The sequence below is a fragment of the Eubalaena glacialis genome, chromosome 6 (assembly GCF_028564815.1).
Source record: "Eubalaena glacialis isolate mEubGla1 chromosome 6, mEubGla1.1.hap2.+ XY, whole genome shotgun sequence".
Taxonomy (NCBI): Eukaryota; Metazoa; Chordata; class Mammalia; order Artiodactyla; family Balaenidae; genus Eubalaena; species Eubalaena glacialis.
This window is the reverse complement of record NC_083721.1, coordinates 49,344,948-49,367,820: the sequence shown is the minus strand read 5'-3', so window position 1 is coordinate 49,367,820 and position 22,873 is coordinate 49,344,948. Positions and strand designations below refer to the sequence as shown.

At 37.0% G+C, this 22,873-nt stretch overlaps 1 protein-coding gene across 38 annotated transcripts in view; it reads left to right on the top strand.

Annotated features, from left to right (window-relative positions):
* ABI3BP (ABI family member 3 binding protein) overlaps positions 1-22,873 on the top strand; it is a 264,662-nt gene that overhangs the window by 166,459 nt on the left and 75,330 nt on the right. For 25 of the 38 annotated variants that reach the window (XM_061194088.1, XM_061194099.1, XM_061194119.1 and 22 more), the window contains 14 exons: positions 709-768; positions 1,574-1,657; positions 2,854-2,913; positions 5,526-5,585; positions 6,404-6,487; positions 11,887-11,946; positions 12,763-12,846; positions 14,004-14,063; positions 14,851-14,934; positions 16,550-16,606; positions 17,640-17,699; positions 18,354-18,434; positions 21,266-21,340; positions 22,223-22,279. The exons of 3 other annotated variants lie outside the window; for them this stretch is intronic. In XM_061194088.1, the coding sequence (XP_061050071.1) occupies positions 709-768; positions 1,574-1,657; positions 2,854-2,913; positions 5,526-5,585; positions 6,404-6,487; positions 11,887-11,946; positions 12,763-12,846; positions 14,004-14,063; positions 14,851-14,934; positions 16,550-16,606; positions 17,640-17,699; positions 18,354-18,434; positions 21,266-21,340; positions 22,223-22,279 (966 nt within the window). The remainder of the gene's footprint in view (positions 1-708; positions 769-1,573; positions 1,658-2,853; positions 2,914-5,525; positions 5,586-6,403; positions 6,488-11,886; positions 11,947-12,762; positions 12,847-14,003; positions 14,064-14,850; positions 14,935-16,549; positions 16,607-17,639; positions 17,700-18,353; positions 18,435-21,265; positions 21,341-22,222; positions 22,280-22,873) is intronic. 10 more of the 38 variants (XM_061194118.1, XM_061194084.1, XM_061194086.1 and 7 more) reach the window with 9 other exon arrangements.

Below are 22,873 nucleotides of genomic sequence, written 5' to 3'. Positions count from 1 at the left end.
ATGTTTATACAAATGTAAAATAATTTCTGAAATAGTACAAATGATATATGCTAGAAATGTAGTAAATATTTGGAGCAGGAAAACGATCCAGGATAATTAGGGAAAAAAATCAGTGCAGAATTTAGATGAGTGAAGGGTTGAGGGAACAAAGGCTGATAAACAGGGAATGTGCTGAAGGAAGCTGGTGACCAGACAGAGGATGACTTGTTGATAACACTCCTGTTGAATGGGCCTCTATAGGATGTAATTAAAGGGACTGGGATGTCTACTCAAGAGCTTAAGTTTGATCCAGTGGGCTTCAGTGATCCTTACTTCTACACAGAACCATGCTTTTTCTATTCTTAGAACTGAAGATACTTAGTTTAATATGATACCACAAACTGAGAGGTTGTTCCTCACCTTATTATATTAAATGCCACTCTCTTCACTAAGGACTTAGTCTCTTAGCGAGTATGGGCTCAGCTTCTTTTTGGCTCTCTGTTCTATGTGTGGTGGGCAGACCCTAGGGTGAACCTCTACTCCCCACCCCCTCTACCTCTCACCTCCCACCCCTATAGTTCCTGCCTCTTGGTTTTAAAGCTTTTGTGTAATCCATCCTTGCCCTTCCCTTTTCCCCTTCGAAGCATTATTTTTACTGTTAAGATGAATTTTCTGACATTTCATGCACTCACAAAAATCTCTTTGATTTCTTTTCTTACTTTTGATCAGTTCCTGCCACAATCCCTGAACCAGTTATTCTTAGGACCGAGGCTCCAGGGACGACAGTAGGTAATGACACATTATGTCCATAAGCATCTGCTCCTGCTCATTTCAGACCCATTTCATCACTGTCACAACCACAAGACTCTGTGTCATCCTCTGTTGTCATTCAATTACTTCTTAATATATTGAAGAGTATTAAAACAACTCATTTGTTATTAAAAGAATCAAGTATGAACTTAGCTTAGTATACATATCTGTAAGACAATGCGTTTGAATTTGTGGCATCTCATCCCTATGTAACCTTTTAATCACATTCTGTGTTACTGAGTTTCAGACACAATCAATGGGGGTTAGGGGTGGGAGTGTCTGTCCTTGATCCAAACTGAGTACAGTGTCACAGCCATTATGGTGTGACGTCATTCTTATGCAGATCTAAATTCCTATATTTTTTACTACGTGCATGATGTTGTTTTTATTTTGCCGTTTTAGATAATGATACAGTCTTTTTTCAATAAGGAGTGAAATAGAAAATATGTCCAAGGCTAGTAAATTGAAGTTACAAACACCATCATTAGTGTAAAGTCACCCTACCCCTTCCCCACCATCACAGTAATTCGGTAGGTTTTTGAAATTTTTTTTCATTCCGAAATCCCTTTTGACAATCTCCTTGATATATCAACTCAGGTTTCTGTGTGATTTTTGTTTTTCACGGTAATATAAGTGATAAAAAGAGGCAATCATCAAATACAGACAAATGTTTCAAACTCAAAAGAAAAATTTCCTGCAATTCAAGAAATTATAACAACTATAATCCTATCCACAGCTTCTGGAGCTAAAAACACTCTATTAACCTGAAGTTTTCTTCCTTTAGCCCCCAAAGTGCCTCAACGAACTCGTCATCCACGTCCCAAATCTAAAACCACACGGAGTCCTGAAACACCTCAGACTGAACTGGGTAAATGTGTAGATCCCGGTTGAGGAATCCTGAAGCCCATCCCTGTGAGGTCTAGAGAAAGTGAAGGGGCAAGTCAGGGCCAGCGGCCACTTTCACTCCAGAGCAGTCCACCAGAACACAGTCGGACAGGTCTTAGGGGGTAGCCGAATTCCTTCCCCTTTGTGAATTAGCATCTTCTCTCTAAATGTCTATTTCACTGGCTTCTCATTCAATTCTATTCATCCTTTATATATTGAATGTGTGTAGTGGACTGAAACAGCTATAGGTCAAACATATATTTGGGCAAATAGGAGATTATTTCCTCGTAACTGTTAAAGTTGTATAAGTCATAGTACAGATCTAGGGCAGGAGTTAGCAAATATTTTCTATAAAGGGCAAGATAGTAAATATTTGGGGCTTTGTGGCCTCAGTAATCTCTGGTGCATAGTTTTCTTTTTTCCCTTTCTTTTTTTTTTTTTAACAACCACTTAAAAATGGAAATGGGCTGTATGAAAACAAGCCATGGGCAAGGTTTGGCCTATGGGCCATAGTTTGTCAACCCCTGGTTTAAAGAAACAGTCAGGGTGGGCCAGAATAGTTAGGAAGGGCTTGAACATTGAAATCACTATAGATTTGGATGGCTGGGGCACGGAGGGGTGGGGTGAAGCAGTTCAGAAGACAGGACCTGTGTGGGGGCCAGTGAGAGGAGACAGAGGCTTCTCGGACCAGTGAAGGCTGTCAGCTTCTAAGTGCTGATCAGAGCATTTTACTGAAGCTGCTGTAGCTAAATGGGCTCAAAGGACCACCTGAAAAGGAATTTTTACTCTTGGATTTAGGAGTTTGGGTTTCATGTAAGAATCATCACTATCCATACATGGTAGCCTCTCCCAGGCATGAGACAGAAGGATACAGCTGAACCACAGGCTGAATGGCTGCCCTTTATCTTGCTCTCTTAAGTACCCCAGTTGGGCAAAGCTTGTTTTCTCTTTCCAAAGATGAGTTTTTAGCAAGATGGGTAAGGTCTACTTTGGCACATTACCTAGACTAGGATCGTCACAGAATGAGAAACTTCAGGGGCTCTTCTCAGGGACAGTTATCTGAGTACAAAGACAGTCCTTCCTGAGTGATAAACTGGTACCCGAGTGCAAACACACCATATCCCTCTGAGATTGTATAAATGTTTAACATTTTTAATTATTATTATTATTTTTGGCCAGTTCCTGCTACAGTCCTTGAAGCAGTTACTCCTATCAAAGAGGCTCCAGGGACAGCATTCGGTAATGCCACTTTCTGACCTTCAGCAAGCACTTTTTCTGCGCGGTGTCAAATTTCTGCCCGTTCCCCTCCGTTGCCATTTAGTTACATTCTTTATCTTGTGAGTTAAACGTGCATAAAGCAAGTTACTTCTTGTTCTAAAGAGAGTCATCCCTGGATCTAGTTTGGGATATCTTCCTGCCCTGTAACTTAGTTAAAATTTTTTTCAAGCCAGTTTGTTTTTAGCCCAACCAGAGTTCTCTGTTAAGGTAAATTTCATGTATTTATAAGAGTGCCTGATCCTGACCTATGCTAACCAGGCTGGCTGTGACAGGGAAGTTTCTTTATACATCCTTTATGCACCTGCCTTTTTTATCTGCCTGGTTTTTTTGTTGTTTTGTTAACATTTGGGTAATATGTTTTTAGTGAATTGTCTAACAGATCATGTGATCAAGGCTAATAAGTTTAAATAGTAAGCCCCATCCTTAAGGTGAATCTGACTCCCCCTTAATCTCTACCATAGTTTAGAAATGATTCTTAACCTTTTTAATGCAGTCAGGGGACTCTAGGAGAATGTGATAAAAAATTACCAATTTTGACTCTCTGAATTAATAACTTCATTTTATGTGTCAACTTTGTCCCCAAAGTATCTTCAATAACAAAGGAAGGTTCAGTAGTATAGTAGGGCCAAACTTTTCACACTAGAAAGAAACATTTCCTGAAACTGAAGAAAATCTATCAAGCTTTGGAAAATTTAAAGAAGATTTTTTTCAAAAACCTATAAGTTGCAGAAGCTTTAAAGTAACAGAAATTTATCTTTTTCTACTTCCAAAAACATCCCAACGGACATGTCATTCACAACACAAACTTAAAACCACTCCAAGTTCAGATGCAGCGGAGATTACACCAGACAAAACCAGGGCCCTTGGCTTAAGGAGCCTGGCAGCCTGTCACTGGTTGAAAATGTAAACCCATATACCCCCTGGTGAGGGAACCATGAAGAGTCCTTGCCCCTTCAGAACTGGCAAGGAGTTCATGTTTGGAAGAGACATAACCTTCTTTCCAATTCTGGATAGTAAGAGACATGTTATACTTCTCAGTTTGCAGGTTAGTTGAGCACAAACACTTCTCTTGTGTGAATATCCTAGAGGATGAAAACAGGGCAGGGTGTTTTTGCAAATTCAAGATTTTTCTTAGGTACACAAACATTAAGTGTAGACTCATTATAGTGGCTCTTTTTTTAAATGGAAATGTATATATTTTATTTTTTAACTCACATATAATCCAAAATGGGTGCTTTTGATCTATCGTTCTTCCCTAACTGGTGATGGAGGGACCCCAAATTCTCTCATCTCATACATCTATAGCAAGTCTTAAAGAAGTGAAAAATCAACGTGGGCTTCAGTAGAGCAGAGAAGGAGTTTGGGCCTTGACGTCACATCAGAATTTGCACAAGTGGATAGGTGAGAGTGAACAAGATGAAAACACAGGATATATATATAGAGGCAACCAGAGGGGGCAGAGTCCCTGCTTCTTCTACGTGCCAGGCAAAACATTTTTGTTGGTGATGATGCATTTGAATGACACTAGTTGAATAAGACTAGTATTGTTCTTAATGAGCATCAGAAATCTCTTCTTCCCATACTTGGATAGTTTTCCCTGTACTGAGAGTGGACAGGTGCTTTACTGGATGCCACAGACTAAGAAGTTGCCTCTTACCTAGTCTTCTTGTTTGGACAGAAGTCACAAGATCTTTCCAAAGCTGAGTTCTCAGCAAGATTATCAGAACATTTTTGGCTATTTGTGTAATGGCTGCTTGGTTATTTAGGAACTTTTTCTGCAACCATAATTTGATAAACATAGTAGATATTTTCTTTATTCAGCATCCACAGAAGTACAGGTTAGTTTTTCACGTGCTTCTTGAGGGTTGTTAGAAACATATTTAAGTAAAAGCCTAACAATATCCTAAAGTCTACCGTAGCAGACTCAGATATTCAAGCACTAACTACAGGAACTGCTTCCCTTTTGTGGTGCTAAACAGAGACCAAAGGTAATGACTATCTCATGAGATGAAGAAGTCCCTAACTACAGTTTGGCCAAGTCTGAGCACAGCGATTGATTTCCCTTTCTATTAGTCTGCTAGGACTGCTGTAACAAAATAGCACAGACTGGGTGTCTTAAACAACAGAAATCTATTTCTCACAGCTATGGAGCCTGGAAGTCTAAGATCAAGGTATCAACAGGTTTAATATGTCCTGAGGTCTCTCTCCTTGGCTTGCAGATGGCTACCATCTTACTGTGTCCTCCCAGGGCCTTCTCTCTATGTGTGAGCATCCCTGTGTCTCTCCTCCTTTATAAGGACAGTAGTCCTATTGGCTTACGGCCCCACCCTTATGACCTCATTTAACCTTAACTTCATCTTTAAAGACCCTAACTCCCAACACAGTCACATTGGGAGTTAGGACTTCAACAAATGAATTTTGAGGAGATGCAATTCAGTCCATAACACCCTTCATTCAGAAATTTTAAAAAAATATTCTAGAGGCAATGTTACACTGGCAAGATTCATTTTGACGTGGATGTTGTAACTCTTCATACACATTTTTTTAAAAACCTCTTTTGTTTATTACTTCAGTTCCTGTTACAGACCTTGAACCTGTTACTTTTACAACTGAGACCTCTGGGACCACATTAGGTAATGACCCTGTGCCACTCGCCTAGATCTTTCGCTGCTCCTTGTACAGTCTGTTCAGTCTCCATCCCCATCACATGGCTTTTCCTCTTTCACGAGGTGACCACTATCATCCTCCACTGCCATTCGGTCACTGTCTTCACTTGAAGAGCCCTGAAGCCCCTTAAAAACAAGGTTCCTGTTGTTTTTAGGAGAGCAGGCATGAGCTTAGTTCAAAATATTTACCTGCCACGTGGGGCATTTGAAATCATCACATTGCCTTGTGCTTTGTTGAACAGTGTTCTGTGTTAAAGCTGAGTTTAAAACAAATTGGGATCTATTTCCTCTCTAGGCTGATCAGCAATAACAGCTACTCTTAAGCTCCTTTGCCATCTAAGTTTCTAGATTTTTAAAAAAACTATTTGCATGGTATGTTTGTTTCTTTGTTGGTGTTTTAAGTAATGATGTGTTTTATTACTAATTTGACAAATAGGCAATTATCCAAATCTGAAGTTAGGGTCTTAGTGTGACCCTAACTTCCCCTCCCCTTGCACCAGAATTGGTCCTCCTTCTCATTTTTCCCCCAGTGAGGAAGTTCTATGAGTATCTGATTACAAGTGCTAATTTTCATGCCTTGAATGAGTAATTTGACTATAAACATGAGTTTGCCTCCAAGGTACCCTCAACCATAAAAAAAAAAAAGATGCATTGGCATAAAAGGAGTAAAAATTTTAAACTACAAATTCATGGAACTTTAAAAACTCTAACAGGTTTTGGAAAAACCTCTCCTCAGTACCCAGAGCCATATGATGTAGAATAACATAAGGCTTTTCTTTCTTTAGCTACCAAAGCATCACAAAGACCTCGTCGTCCACGTCCCAGACCTAAAACCACACCAAGCCCTCAAGTACCTCAGACCAAACCGGGTAAATGTGTGATTCGTTGGTTTAAGGGTGAGCCCTAGTAACCTGTCCCAGTGAGGACGCAAAGCAGTGCCAAGCTCATATTCTCTCTAAGCATGAAGTCATGAGGCATCATCAGTAATGTCCCCTTTACCAGGTGTTGAGGAGAACATGACTGGGTGAGATACAGTTGGTGCCAGAATACCATATTCTTTTTTTTTTTTTTTTTTAAACATCTTTATTGAAGTATAATTGCTTTACAATGGTGTGTTAGTTTCTGCTTTATAACAAAGTGAATCAGTTATACATATACGTATGTTCCCATATCTCTTCCCTCTTGCGTCTCCCTCCCTCCCACCCTCCTTATCCCACCCGTCTAGGTGGTCACAAAGCACTGAGCTGATCTCCCTGTGCTATGTGGCTGCTTCCCACTAGCTATCTATTTTACATTTGGTAGTGTATATATGTCCATGACACTCTCTCACCCTGTCATATCTCACCCCTCCCCCTCCGCATATCCTCAAGTCCATTCTCTAGTAGGTCTGTGTCTTTATTCCCGTCTTGCCACTAGGTTCTTCATGACCTTTTTTTTTTTTTTTTTTCCCTTAGATTCCATATATATGTGTTAGCATACTGTATTTCTTTTTCTCTTTCTGACTTACTTCACTCTGTATGACAGACTCTAACTCCATCCACCTCATTACAAATACCTCCATTTCATTTCTTTTTATGGCTGAGTAATATTCCATTGTATATATGTGCCACATCTTCTGTATCCATTCATCCGATGATGGACACCTAGGTTGCTTCCATGTCTTGGCTATTGTAAACAGAGCTGCAATGAATATTTTGGTACATGACTCTTTCTGAATTATGGTTTTCTCAGGGTCTATGCCCAGTAGTGGGATTGCTGGGTCGTATGGTAGTTCTATTTTTAGTTTTTTAAGGAACCTCCATACTGTTCTCCATAGTGGCTGTATCAATTTACATTCCCACCAACAGTGCAAGAGTGTTCCCTTTTCTCCACACCCTCTCCAGCATTTATTGTTTCTAGATTTTTTGATGATGGCCATTCTGACCGGTGTGAGATGATACCTCATTGTAGTTTTGATTTGCATTTCTCTAATGATTAATGATGTTGAGCATTCTTTCATGTGTCTGTTGGCAATCTGTATATCTTCTTTGGAGAAATGTCTATTTAGGTCTTTTGCCCATTTTTGGATTGGGTTGTTTGTTTTTTTGTTATTGAGCTGCACGAGCTGCTTGTAAATCTTGGAGATTAATCCTTTGTCAGTTGCTTCATTTGCAAATATTTTCTCCCATTCTGAGGGTTGTCTTTTGGTCTTGTTTATGGTTTCCTTTGCTGTGCAAAAGCTTCTAAGTTTCATTAGGTCCCATTTGTTTATTTGTGTTTTTATTTCCATTTCTCTAGGAGCTGGGTCAAAAAGGATCTTGCTGTGATTTATGTCATAGAGTGTTCTGCCTATGTTTTCCTCTAAGAGTTTGATAGTGTCTGGCCTTACACTTAGGTCTTTAATCCATTTTGAGTTTATTTTTGTGTATGGTGTCAGGGAGTGTTCTAATTTCATACTTTTACATGTACCTGTCCAATTTTCCCAACACCACTTATTGAAGAGGCTGTCTTTTCTCCACTGTATATGCTTGCCTCCTTTATCAAAGATAAGGTGACCATATGTGCGTGGGCTTATCTCTGTGCTTTCTATCCTGTTCCATTGATCTATATTTCTGTTTTTGTGCCAGTACCAAACTGTCTTGATTACTGTAGCTTTGTAATATAGTCTGAAGTCAGGGAGCCTGATTCCTCCAGCTCCATTTTTTGTTCTCAAGATTGCTTTGGCTATTCGGGGTCTTTTGTGTTTCCATACAAATTGTGAAATTTTTTGTTCTAGTTCTGTGAAAAATGCCAGTGGTAGTTTGATAGGGATTGCATTGAATCTGTAGATTGCTTTGGGTAGCAGAGTCATTTTCACAATGTTGATTCTTCCAATCCAAGAACATGGTATATCTCTCCATCTATTTGTATCATCTTTAATTTCTTTCATCAGTGTCCTATAATTTTCTGCATACAGGTCTTTTGTCTCCTTAGGTAGGTTTATTCCTGGATATTTTATTCTTTTTGTTGCAATGGTAAACGGGAGTGTTTTCTTAATTTCACTTTCAGATTTTTCATCATTAGTATATAGAAATGCAAGAGATTTCTGTGCATTAATTTTGTATCCTGCTACTTTACCAAATTCATTGATTAGCTCTAGTAGTTTTCTGGTAGCATCTTTAGGATTCTCTATGTATAGTATCATGTCATCTGCAAACAGTGACAGCTTTACTTCTTCTTTTCCGATTTGGATTCCTTTTATTTCTTTTTCTTCTCTGATTGCTGTGGCTAACACTTCCAAAACTATGTTGAATAATAGTGGTGAGAGTGGGCAACCTTGTCTTGTTCCTGATCTTAGTGGAAATGGTTTCAGTTTTTCACCATTGAGGACAATGTTGGCTGTGGGTTTGTCATATATGGCCTTTATTATGTTGAGGAAAGTTCCCTCTATGCCTACTTTCTGCAGGACTTTTATCATAAATGGGTGTTGAATTTTGTCGAAAGCTTTCTCTGCATCTATTGAGATGATCATATGGTTTTTCTCCTTCAATTTGTTAATATGATGTATCACGTTGATTGATTTGCGTATATTGAAGAATCCTTGCATTCCTGGAATAAACCCCACTTGATCATGGTGTATAATCCTTTTAATGTGCTGTTGGATTCTGTTTGCTAGTATTTTGTTGAGGATTTTTGCATCTATGTTCATCAGTGATATTGGCCTGTAGTTTTCTTTCTTTGTGACATCTTTGTCTGGTTTTGGTATCAGGGTGATGGTGGCCTCGTAGAATGAGTTTGGGAGTGTTCCTCCCTCTGCAATATTTTGGAAGAGTTTGAGAAGGATAGGTGTTAGCTCTTCTCTAAATGTTTGATAGAATTCGCCTGTGAAGCCATCTGGTCCTGGGCTTTTGTTTGTTGGAAGATTTTTAATCACAGTTTCAATTTCAGTGCTTGTGATTGGTCTGTTCATATTTTCTATTTCTTCCTGGTTCAGTCTTGGCAGGTTGTGCATTTCTAAGAATCTGTCCATTTCTTCCAGGTTGTCCATTTTATTGGCATAGAGTTGCTTGTAGTAATCTCTCATGATCGTTTGTATTTCTGCAGTGTCAGTGGTTACTTCTCCTTTTTCATTTCTAATTCTATTGATTTGAGTCTTCTCCCTTTTTCTCTTGATGAGTCTGGCTAATGGTTTATCAATTTTGTTTATCTTCTCAAAGAACCAGCTTTTAGTTTCATTGATTTTTGCTATTGTTTCCTTCATTTCTTTTTCATTTATTTCTGATCTGATCTTTATGATTTCCTTCCTTCTGCTAGCTTTGGGGTTTTTTTGTTCTTCTTTCTCTAATTGCTTTAGGTGCAAGGTTAGGTTGTTTATTCGAGATGTTTCCTGTTTCTTGATGTAGGCTTGTATTGCTATAAACTTCCCTCTTAGAACTGCTTTTGCTGCATCCCATAGGTTTTGGATCGTCGTGTCTCCATTGTCATTTGTTTCTAGGTATTTTTTGATTTCCCCTTTGATTTCTTCAGTGATCACTTCGTTATTAAGTAGTGTATTGTGTAGCCTCCATGTGTTTGTATTTTTTACAGATCTTTTCCTGTAATTGATATCTAGTCTCATAGCGTTGTGGTCGGAAAAGATACTTGATATGATGTCAATTTTTTAAAATTTACCAAGGTTTGATTTGTGACCCAAGATATGATCTATCCTGGAGAATGTTCCATGAGCACTTGAGAAAAATGTGTATTGTGTTGTTTTTGGGTGGAATGTCCTATAAATATCAATTAAGTCCATCTTGTTTAATGTATCATTTAAAGCTTGTGTTTCCTTATTTATTTTCATTTTGGATGATCTGTCCATTGGTGAAAGTGGGGTGTTAAAGTCCCCTACTATGATTGTGTTACTGTCGATTTCCCCTTTTATGGCTGTTAGTATTTGCCTTATGTATTGAGGTGCTCCTATGTTGGGTACATAAATATTTACAATTGTTATACCTTCCTCTTGGATCGATCCCTTGATCATTATATAGTGTCCTTCTTTGTCTCTTGTAATAGTCTTTATTTTAAAGTCTATTTTGTCTGATATGAGAATTGCTACTCCAGCTTTCTTTTGATTTCCATTTGCATGGAATATCTTTTTCCATCCCCTCACTTTCAGTCTGTATGTGTCTCTAGGTCTCTGTATGTGTCTCTAGGTCTCATATTCTTTTTATGTGTGAGTCTTGACATACATTTAGTATATTTTTTACTATAAAATTCCAGTTTTACTTCTTTAGCAAAGCCAATATATTACGTTCAAGTAAATAAACAAATTGTAAGTACCTTGCAAATTCCTGGACCAATATTGGCAACTGTGGGTGATATGCCAGCTGTGGGAGACATTTCATTTCTAAAACAGTAAAGTTGAGAACATGTTTGCATGATACAAGGGAAAAGATCAAGGTGGACTGGACTTGGACCTTGGACCTTGGGCTTTAGGCCCACTACAGGATTTGAATGCATGGAGGGAAATGTGAACCAAGGCAGAAGAACCAGAAGTGTGGTGGTTGGGGGTACCTAGAACAGACTCTCCTACTTCTCATGGTCAAAACCTGGCTGTTGATAATGCTACATTTGGATGGATCCATCCAGTCAATTGAAAGAGGATTTTGAGGACCTGGTTCAAGAGCTTAGATTTGATAGAGAGATATCAACAGTCTTTGATTTCCACTTTTTCTGGGCTTAGGCCAGAGAGATGCTCTACTGAGTATTTCAGACTGAGTAACCATCTTTATCCTGCTCTTTTGTATGTCGTGGTTTGGACAGAGGTCTCAGACTCTTTCCATAGATAAGCTCTTGGCAAGACCAACACCATCCACTTCAATGATTAATTTTTATATCTGTTTCAAACTTATAAACTGTCTATTGTATCCATGTTTACTTAAACACAGTAAGGGCTCATTTTCAGCCTCCATAGAAGTACAGGTTGATCAGATTATTTTAAAGACAATTTCTTTGTTCAGTGTATATTAGGTAAATGCCTAAAAATATTTTCCAGTGCAGAGTTTTCCATATCAATTAGAATCCATTAGTTAAAACCTAGGAGAATTTCATGTTGACTCAAGGTATTTCCAAGGATAAGCCTAAGACTGACCACGACTACCGTTTGGCCAAATGTTCAAAGAACAATCCTCTACTCTTTCTCTGTTTTTTTTTTTTTTTCTTTGTTTCTGTAGAGGGAATGATATATAAGCAAGTTTTGTTGGGGTATGAATGTTCTAACTTTTCATATATTTTTAAATCTTTTTGGTTTACTGTATTGTTTTTTGGTCAGTTCCTGCTGCAGTCCTTGAACCTGTCACTCTTAGACCGGAGGCCCCCAGAACAACATTAGGTAATGATAAACTGTGTTTTCAACAAGCCTTATCCTGCTTGTTGTCAGACCCAGAGTTTCATCTTGCTCCATGTGACAACAGTTTTATTCTTTGTGGCCATTCAATTACATTCTTCTTAAAATTATGAAAACCCTTAAATTACCTGTTGTTTTTAATAGAACTAGTTATGTGTGACCCTACTTTAGGATATTTATTTGCCACGTAACCTGTTTGAAATTGTGTCATTCTGTGTTTTATTCCAGTGGTGCTTGTGGTAAAAGCACATGTTGGTTTTCAAACACATCCAGATCTCCCTCTTATCTAGACAGATAAAGTCATCAACAGCTCTCATAGGGCCAAGAGGATCCATTCATTGCACATCTACATTTCTACCTTTTTTCTATTTGCATAGTATTTTGTTGTTTTGTTTCTATTTAGGTAATAATATGTTTTTATTTTAATAGTTATATAGAACATGTACCCAAGATTGGAAGATTAAATTATAAACCTCAGATTGAGTATGACTGTTCTTCATTATCCATTAAAATTTAGCAACAGTTCTTAACCTTTTTGTTGCCCAGTCAAGCTGCTCTATGAGACTTTGATTATAATTACTAATCTTTACTTCTTATATTAAAAAGTGATTTTTGTCTTCAGAGAATCTTCTATGATAAAAGAAGATATAAAAGGAGTTATGTATGTGACAAAAATCTCAAACTAAACAGGCAAAAATCTAACAAGGTGTAGAAGATCTATAGTCATGTTTTTTGCGTCCCATAGCTTCCAGAACCATGGGTGATGTAGTTATGTAATAACCCAAGAATTTCTTCCTTCAGCTTCCAAAATATCACAACAGACAATTCATCCACGTCCCAGACCAAAAACCACACCAAGTCCTGAAGCACCTGAGTCCAAACCAGGTAAACTTGTGTTCCTGGTTTAGAGTCCCAACAACCTAACCCAGCAGGGTGTTGAGTAATCCCAGTTTTGGGGAGTAACCAGTACACCCCATGAGAGTAAAGATACAACTCGTGTTAAGTTGCAGTTCCCACTGTGGAGCTGGCAAGAAGAGCACAGTAGGGGGAGATCTGTGGGGCAGCTGAATGCCTTTTGCTTCCTCTGTAAAATCTTTGTCACTGTGCATTTTATTAACTTCCATTTATCTCTTGAAAATAAAGCTTCTTGTGAAAAATTAGGCATATTCAGTTCAAATTGACAAACACTAAGTGCCTTCAGTATCCTCCAAGTTGTATACCTCTAAAGATGCTAATGTATCAGATGTGGGAGACATGTTTTAGTCCTCAAACCTTCAAGACAGTTAAGAACAAAAGCCTTTCCTTTGTAAATAAAATAGAAGATGGCATTAGGCAGCATCTATGCAAATACAAGATTGATATTTGGGTGCTACCAACAAGATGTGCTAGGGACATAAATATTTGGAGCAGGGAAAGATAAATTTAAAAAGAGTGGAGCCTTGAAATCATCATAGTACATAGATGAGTAGAAAGATGGAAAGGAATAAAATCAGAAAGAATGGATATAAGTAGAGACCAACCAAAGGAGAAAGTCTAACTGTAATACTAGTATAAAGGATGTCTGACTTCAAGGTGGTAGTCAAAGCTTTTCTAGATCTTGATTGGTCCATGGACTCCCATGGTGGAGATCTTTAGGCACCTGATGAAGCAGTTGAGATTTGATCAAGTATATATCAGCAAGCTGTTCTTTGCTCATGAAGGCATGCTCTTTCTTTGCTTAGTCTGGAGGGATACCCAATTTGATTCATCATGCTGAGGCCTCAGCCTCTTTCCAAAGATAAGTTCTTAGCAATACCCACACATCCCACTTTGGCTTATTAGTTAGAATCAGATCATCAAAGAAGGAGGAATAAGGAAATAGGTACCTGACTGATGTATGGCCAATTTTTAGGAAATCAACTTTTACTCTTCTAGTTTAAGAGTTTTTAAAAGTTGCTGTGTAGTTCTAGAACCTATATTATACTAGTAAGATTCTTTTTGAAGTAAATGTTTTGAGTTTATTTAAAACAATCACTTGGTTTATTTTTAATACTTTTGGTCAGTTCCTACTGCAGACTTTGAACCTGTTACATTCAGAACTGAGGCTTGGGTGACAACACAAGGTAATAACACATTGTGATCCTCAGTAAGTGCTTTTTCTTCTCATTGTCAAACTCATTCCATCAACATCGAAGCTACAGGTTCTTTTGCTTCATAAAGCTACATCGTCATCCTCTATTGTCACTCCATGATATTCTTCATCCTAAAAGAATTGAAGTCTCTGACTCTTAAAACAAGTTATCCCTTGTTTTTAAGAGAGCCATGCATGAACCTAACTCAGGTCAACTGTTATACATGTAACCATCTGAAATTGTTTTTGTCATCTTGTATGTTTTTTAACCAATGTTTTGTAAAACCTGGGTTTAAAAAGCAATTCTCTTGACTCTAACTACTATTACGGTGTCAGGGAGGGTTTTTTGTGGATCTAAAGGTCTACTGTTTTTTTAACTGTCTGTGATATTTGTTCTTTAACTGACATTTTAGTTAATGACATGGTCTTATTTTAGTAAACTGTCAAAGAGTTTGTACCTGGCTGTCACCACTGCCATAATAGTTTAACAGTGATTCTTATCCTTTTTATTCAAACAAGAGTTCTATGAATGATTCTTCACTTCTTGAATGATTCTTCACTTTTATAACTGACTCATTGCCAATGAACTTTCACTTATAAAAAAAAAAAACCATACTATTATAATACGGGTGAAAGTTTCCAATTAAAAAGTTACGAATGCACATTTCCTAAAATATGAGGAAATCTAATAAGTTTTAGGAAACCTAGAGCCATGTGTCATGCTACCCATAGCTTCTGAACTATAGACTCTATAGTAACTGAAGGTTTTCTTTCTTCAGCTCCTAAAACATCAAAACGGACCCGTCATCCACGTCCCAAACCTAAAACCACACCAACTCCTGAGGCACCTCAAACCAAACCGGGTAAATGTGGGTCTCTCGTTAAAGGACTGAGTCCTTGCAGCTCTTGGGAGTCTGGGGTTCATGCTAGTAGTGGGAGTGATAGCCCCTGTGAGCCCCATGTGGGTAAAGGCACAAAATGACCTGCTGCTGCTTCCCCCTGTTGAGTTAGCAAAGGAAAACATGATAGGGGAGATGCGCGTGGCAGCTGAATTCCCTGTGCTTTCTACACAAGGATCTACTCTTTTACTATGTATTTAATTTACTTTTTCTTATTCCATTCCATTCTTCTCTTAAAGAAAAAAATGTCTTAAGTAGAACCAAGCATTTTTATTTCAAGAAACAAACACGAAGTGCCTTCCATCTCCCCACAGCCCGTCAAGATCTGTGAGGATATCGCAGAAGCTGGCGGCTTGTTTTTACTTCACAGTCTGTAGTAGAGTCAAATTCAGAACCTGCCTCAACGTGAAACATTAAAAGATTGAACCAAGGCAGTGTGTCTGTGCAAACTGAGCTGTTTTTTGCAGGGGTTATAAACATCTCTGAGCTGAAAGAGAGAAAAGTCTGTGAAGGACAGGAATAAGGAGTTGGAAAGAGGTTGGGTCTTAAAATCATGGAGATAAACAGACAGAAAGTAAGGTGTAGAGACCAACCAGAGAACACAGACTTCTGGAATAAGGGAGGTTCTGCTTCCAAGAGGTGATGAATAGTACTGAGTTTGGATGGGTCCATAGGAGCAGTTGAAGAAAATCCTTGAAGGTATGACTCAGAAGTTTGGGTCTGACCCTAGAAGCATCAGTGATCTCTCCTGCAACTGTCTCTCCCTCCTATCTAGGGTATGGAATTTTTGTGATTAGAGCAGAGAGCTGCTCTACTGGGCACCACACACTATATGTTCTTTATCCTGATTTGTTGAGTGCCTTTGCCTCAAACAAGGTCTCAGCCTATTTCTAAATATGAGCTCTCAACAAGATCTACATGATTCACTTTGCGTAATTCTTTTCTATGCCTCCTTTCAAACACAAAAGCTATTTATTGTATCCATGCTTATTTAGACATGCTATTTTCTTTCTTTTCTTCCAGTTTTATTGAGATATAATTGGCGTACAGCACTGTATAAGTTTAAGGTGTACAGAATAATGATTTGACTTACGTACGTCGTGAAATGATGACCACAATAACTTTACTTAGCTTAATCCATCATCTCATATAGCTACAAAATTAAAGAAATAGAAAAAAAGATATTTTTCTTCCTTGTGATGAACACTTGGACATGCTGTTTTCTTAAAGCTTCCACAGAAAAGCCAACAACTGCCATGGTAGTTACATAAGTATATATTTGGTAAAATGTGTGTAAAGTTTCCTAGGTCAGTCTTCTACAATGATTGGAATTAGGTACTTAGACACCTAGGAGAATATCATGTTGACTTTATTGAGATATTTATCAGATTGTGTAGGCTGTGACTGTCTCATAAAGAAAGTTTACCTGGCTTTAGGTGACGACCAAATCTTTAAATATCAAGTATGTAATTTCAGAAAAATAGTTTTAAATTGTTATATACCTGTTGAAGCACTATTATACTGGTAAGATTTAATTTGCTGACTTTTCACATGTGTTTATTTCCTTGCTTTTGACTAGTTCCCACTGCAGATCTTGAACCTGGTACTTTTAGAACTGAAGCTCCAGAAATCGTGGGTAATGAGAATGTGTGTCCTTCAAATAGTGCTTTTCCTGCTCATTGTGATACCATTGTAGCCACAGGTTCTCCTGCATCTTAAAACCATTTCTATACCCTCTGTTGTCATTCCATTACAGTCTTTACCTTGCAATCTTGCTACGTTCTATGTCAAGTTATCTGTTGAATTTAAGAGAACTGTGTGTATACTAATTTCAGGATGTCAAACTGTCATGTAACCACTCAACACTGTGTCATGTGATCACATGCATTTGCTTAAACAGCATTGGCTATTTTAAGTTTCCTTTCAAACATGAATTTCCATCTATCCCTTATTTTCATCACTCACTTTTTCCTCATCAATTGTGGAAATACCATGTTTTTTTGATTGTGTTACTTTTTATTGAATTAGTATCTGTATGATTATATTGGGAGATCTCTTGTTTCAAGGAATGATGTTTTTAGTTAATGGTCAAATTTTTGAATGTGCCTGAGTCTTGAAAGTTTAAATGATGGGCTTTTGTGTTAGAGTAGGCTGACTCTTTCTCCTTCTCTAACAGGGTTTGACAGAGTTTCTTAACTTTTATTGAATCAAGGACCACTTTGAAATTTTGATGAACACACTCCATTTGTTACATTGATCCTTATACTTTCAAACATATGAACTCATTATTGTACCCATGATTATTGAAATAGTAGACATTTATGTCAACTTGTATAGAAGTACAAATAGACTGATAAATGCTTTTTCCAGTAGTTAGAAAAGTATATATTATATAAATGTGTAAAAAGCTTGTCCAGAAGACTCTTCCATACCAGAATCAGATAATCAAACATGTAGAATTTCTTGTTGACCACAGTGATATTGAGCAAAGTGCAATGGTGTACCTATTTTATGAGATGAATTGATATTCACCACAATTTGGTCAAATTTGCAAAGAACAAGTGTGTGTCTCTTTTCTCTCAGTCCTGAAGCTTAACAATTGGCTTCTGAAATTAGTCTTCAAGTGAATTTTTTAAATCTCTTTGGTTTATTTTATTATTTTTGGCCAGTTCTTCCTACAGTGCTTGAACCTGTCACTCTTAGAACCAAGGCTCCAGAAACAACGTTAGGTAATGATATTCTGTGTTCCTCAACAATTTTTTCCTGCTCATTGTCAATCCATTCTATCATCATCATCATTGTAATAACATTATCACCAGCTTCATAAGACTATCTTGTCATCCTCTGCTGTTCTTCAACTTTATTTTTCTTCTTAATAAGAGTATTGAAGACTCTAAAAAGAAGTTATCTGTTGTTTTTAAAAGCTATGCATGGACTTAGATCAAAATGTCTGTCTACCATGTAATCTTAATTGAATTTGTGTCATGTACTTTTGTCTAAACAGTGCTCACATTTAAAGCTTAGTTTCAGACACAGTCGGGAATGTCTATGTCTTCTCTAGACCAATTAAATCATAACAATTTGTATGGTTCCATGGATAGGGGGGCATATTTAAATTTCTTAGTGTGAACTTAGTATGGTTTGATGATAGTCCTTACCTTTTTTAGACATTTACAAGACTCTTCATTTCTTGACTTAATTTTATGTGCGAGTTTTACCTCTGAAGAATCTTCAGTGATAAAAGAATTAACAAAATAGGCGAACGTATTTGCATCTTTAAAATACATGTCTTAAATTTCAAGGAAATATAACATATTTAGAAAATCTAGAACCTTATTTCCAAAACCACCTTCACTAGAGTAATCCAACATTTCTTCCTTCAGCTCCTAAAACATCACGAGTTCGTCATCCACGTCCCAGACCTAAAACCACATCAAGCCCTGAAGCACCTCAGACCAAACTGGGTAAATGTGTTATTTCATGGTTTGAGGGGTAAGCCCTAGCAGTCTGTCCCAGTGGAGTCCCAAAGCAGTGCCTCCAATGGGAAGTAACAGCCTTCATGTTCCTTAAGAGTCAAGGCATTGAGGTGTGGTTAACAGCTGCTTCTTGGATGAAGTTCTTGGTCTCTTATTTATAGCAAGATTGGCATAGTCACTCGTGGTTATTTATTGCTATATCTACATTTAAACACGTGATCAATTTATTATAGCTGTGAGTACATAAATATAGGTATTTTTTTCAGCTTCCAAGAAATGTAACAAGTTACTTTCACATATTTTTTTGTGTATATTGCCTAAACAAATTTTCCGAAGCTAGCTTCCATATGAGAATCAGAAAATCAAACACCTAGGAAAGGCTCATGTTGACCATACTAAGATTCATAGCAGAGTTCAAAGGTTGTGCCTACCTTCTTCAATGAATTATTCCTAGCTACAGAGACTGTTTGCTTTCTATGAATGCAAAAGCTTAAAAAAATTGTCATTTGAAACTAATGTTTTGAAAGAAAAATTAAGACTTTCTATGTGTGTTTAGACTTTGTGTTCATGTTGTTGCTTTTGGTTAGTTCCTGCTACTAGCTTTGAACCTGTTATTCATAGTTTTGAAGCTCCAGAAACAACATTAGGTAATGATTTTTGTGACCTCATTAAATGCTTTTACACTCATTAAAAACCCACTCCATCACTGTCATGGCCAGAGTTTCTCCCACTTCCTTCGAGTGCTATTGTAATTATATTTCATGCTTCATCTTTTACGTAGTCAGGATTCTTAATTAAAGTGCTACCTATTGCTTTTAACAGATGTCCCTGGATCCAGCTGAGGAAATCTATCTTCCATGAAAACCCCTTTAACATTTCATTATAAGATTCAGTGAAGAGTCTGAAGTCCAAATTGTTTGCCTTCTATTTGGTATTTAGATCTATAAAATGATGATAATTAAGTACCATGAAATTTCTCCGAGCAACTTACTTTCTGTAAGATTTTTGTGATATCCTCATTAATCTCTTCCTATTTTAAGGAATGAGGTTTCCCTGTTATATTAAATTACCAAAAACAAGTTGCTTCCTGGAAGTGTCAATTCTAGTGAATCTAAGTTACAGGCTCCCCCATCATTGATGAACTTGACTATTCCTTATTCTCCACCACAGTTTAATATTGGTTCTTAATCTTTACTAAGTAGGAATCTCTCTGAGTATCTAATTATACACATTAATACTTATATCTTTAAATTAACAAATTTTGGTCTCTAAAAGACCCTCAGTGATAAGGAACAAATTAGATTGGTAAAGTAAAAATTTTCAAACTCAGGCAATAAACTCAAGAAAATCTAATATTTTACAAAACATTGGTACAGGTACAATGCTGTTGATGGTTTCTAGACCTACAAATACAATAGCAACTCAAGATTTTCTTCCTTTAGTTTCAAATCATAGGGGAAAAAATCCTTCTCCCAAACATTAAATTTCCCAAAGCTTCACAGTTTAAAAATCAAGAAAATCTACGGTTTTCCGTTTAAGGAGTCCTTCTAGCCCATTGCAGTTGGGCCCCAAGAGTGACAGTGATGTGGCTTGCTAACTTGCATTTCCCACCTCTATGCCCTCTAAGAGAGAAGGTAGAATCTCTACAATTTCACGTGGATGAGAAGGTTCATGGTTGGAGATTTATATGGTAGCCAAATGCATAAGGATTCTCTCTGACAAAAGATGCATCTTATTCAATTCTCTTAGCATTCTATTCCATTCATCTCTTTTTAAAATAGCATTGCTTCTTTGTCTTAGGTAAACAAACATTTCCTTGCTCTCTGTGGTCCCAGCACCACATTAGCAGTTGAGTAGGGTAGGGTGTGGAGCAGAGGAAGAGATCAAAAGTAAGGGCATGTTTTACCTCTTGAATAAAGTACAATATAATTGTGAAGAAAACCTGTTCTTGAGTTTTTCTTAGATAAAAGATAATTTGCTTATACAAAAGCAGCTTGTTTGGTAAAAAATTTAGAAAGAAAATATTTAAAGGAGTCAAGGATCTATGTGGGCTCATAGAGAATAGTTGAGCTTTGAAATTAAGTAGTATTTGAATTAGTAGTTGGAATGGTGGGAACAGCAAAATAAAAAAGTTTTGACACCTATTGAGGGTACCCAAGGGGGTGGTCAAACTGGAACATAGAATAAAACACTCCTAGATGATACTGAACATTTTGTTAATGATACTGTCATGAAACCAGCTGTAGGAAATACTTAGAAAACCCTTGTGGGAATATAGATTCAGATACAATAGTCATTGAGAACCTCAGTTTTTCAAATAGGCTCTGCCTTTTTCTAGAAGGATAGTTAAAATCAGGGATCAGCAAATCAGCAAATTTTTTTACGTGAAGAGTTAAATAGTGAATATTTTAGACTTTTTAGACCATTCAGTCTGTCACAGCTACTCAATTCTGCTGTTGTAGCTTGTAGGTAACCAAAGCCAAGATGTAAGTGATATGTAAATATGCCTTGAATCATCTTAGTTTGTAGGTGTGGCTGTGTTCCAATAAAACTTTATTTGAATTTCATACCATTTTTACATGTCATAGATTATTACTCTTTAATTTTTTTTCAATCATTTAAAAATGTAAAAATCACTCTTAGCTCACAGGTCGGGAAGAGGGCTGGATTTGGGAGGGCCATAATTTGCCAATCTGCTTTAAATAATGCATACTCTGCATTGCCTCTCCATAACCCTGTGATTCTGAAGGTCTATGTGTTGCTACCTGTGAAATAAATTATCCATAATTAGTTTGACAACTTAGACCCTCTTCTTTCAGCTCCCACTGAACTGCATACTCTTATTTTGAAACCAGTGACATCACCAAGCCTAGAAATGACACAAAGTCAACCTGGTAAATAGATTATTTAATCTATCTGGGTACACCATGAGCTTCAGGGGGCATACCCCAAGTGTTGTATTTCCAAATATTAAAAACTACAAAAGAATACACATTTAACAACTCTGTATATTGTACATGCTTCTTCCATGATTGCATACTGGTGTAAATTAGTAATACATTATTTTCATATTAATTATATTATTCAACTGTATAGAAATACTTATCTTCATTTGGGTTTGCTCTGTATAATATTAGAGAATAATCGCATATCTGATTAAGTAGTCAACAGAACCACTTAGAAGAACTGATTTTATTCTTTACCTTTATTTTTCACTAAGTTACAGACTTGTGGTTCTCTTTAGTAATAAGCTAAACTTCTGCTCTGCTATGTGAAAAGAACGCTCATTCAATTGTGACCATTAAGGAAGGAGAAAGTTCTCACTTCAGTAAAGATAACAAAATTTCACCTTACACAATATGAGCCTAAACATTATTGCCCTTCAAAATTAAAAACAAATTTTAAAGATCATGCTTTTCAATGCTAGTGCAACTCTCTGACATTTATTTTGAAACACCAGATCTTATTTTTAACATAGGATTATAATTTCTTTTCATCCCTTTTGTGTATCTCTTAATTAGCTAAATGACGTTTTGATGCTTATGTTGATGGAACAAGGTTCTATGGTTGTTAATGATAACTTATAATATAAAATTCTGAATTCGGTTATTAGGGTTTCCTTTAGGGTTAATAGTACTATTGTTATTATGGTAACGGCTGACATTGAACACTTACGGGTACAAGGCACTTGTCTAAATACTTAGTTTGTATGAATTCATTCAATGCTCACAACAACCCATCCTTGATCAATTTTACCATTTTGTGTTTTTTGCTAGTTTCTGAAGTCCTGGAATTGGTTACATTTAGCACTGAGTCATCAAAGGAAGCTATAGGTAACAATGTTCCCCAATGGGAAGTCAGGTATATGTGCTTTTCCATCTCATTGTGGAAGTCATTTTGGGATGTCCTCATGCTTTGTGACATTTCATGGCTCCGCACATACTGCCTGTGCTCATCCAGTGAATCTTGACAGTCAAATGTTATATACAGCCCATTTTGCTAGTGTCTGCTGTGTTGCTATGCAAGTTTCACAATTTCCTTGCTTAGTTTCCTCTCACTGTGAATGCACAATTTCATTTTTTAATATTCTGATCACTTTTAATACAAATATACACATCCTATTTTTCATTTTCATATTGTTTTTAGGATTCATCCCCATGCTTTCAAAGGACTCACTCTATGTCTTTTTCTCACTAGAATCCTTAAACAAAAATAAGGAAGTGAAATTATCTGCTTTGCTCCAGGTAGAAATCGCTGTAGACCCTGCCAGTTATCGTGTGTGTGTGTATGTGTTCCACATTGCACACTGCCTTCATTTCCTGCCTTCATTGTAGTCGTCTTCATAATCTACCTAAATGTTATTTATTCTCACAAATCTATCTACTTAAGATAATTAACCTCTGTTTTCAAATTAAACAGTGTTCCAT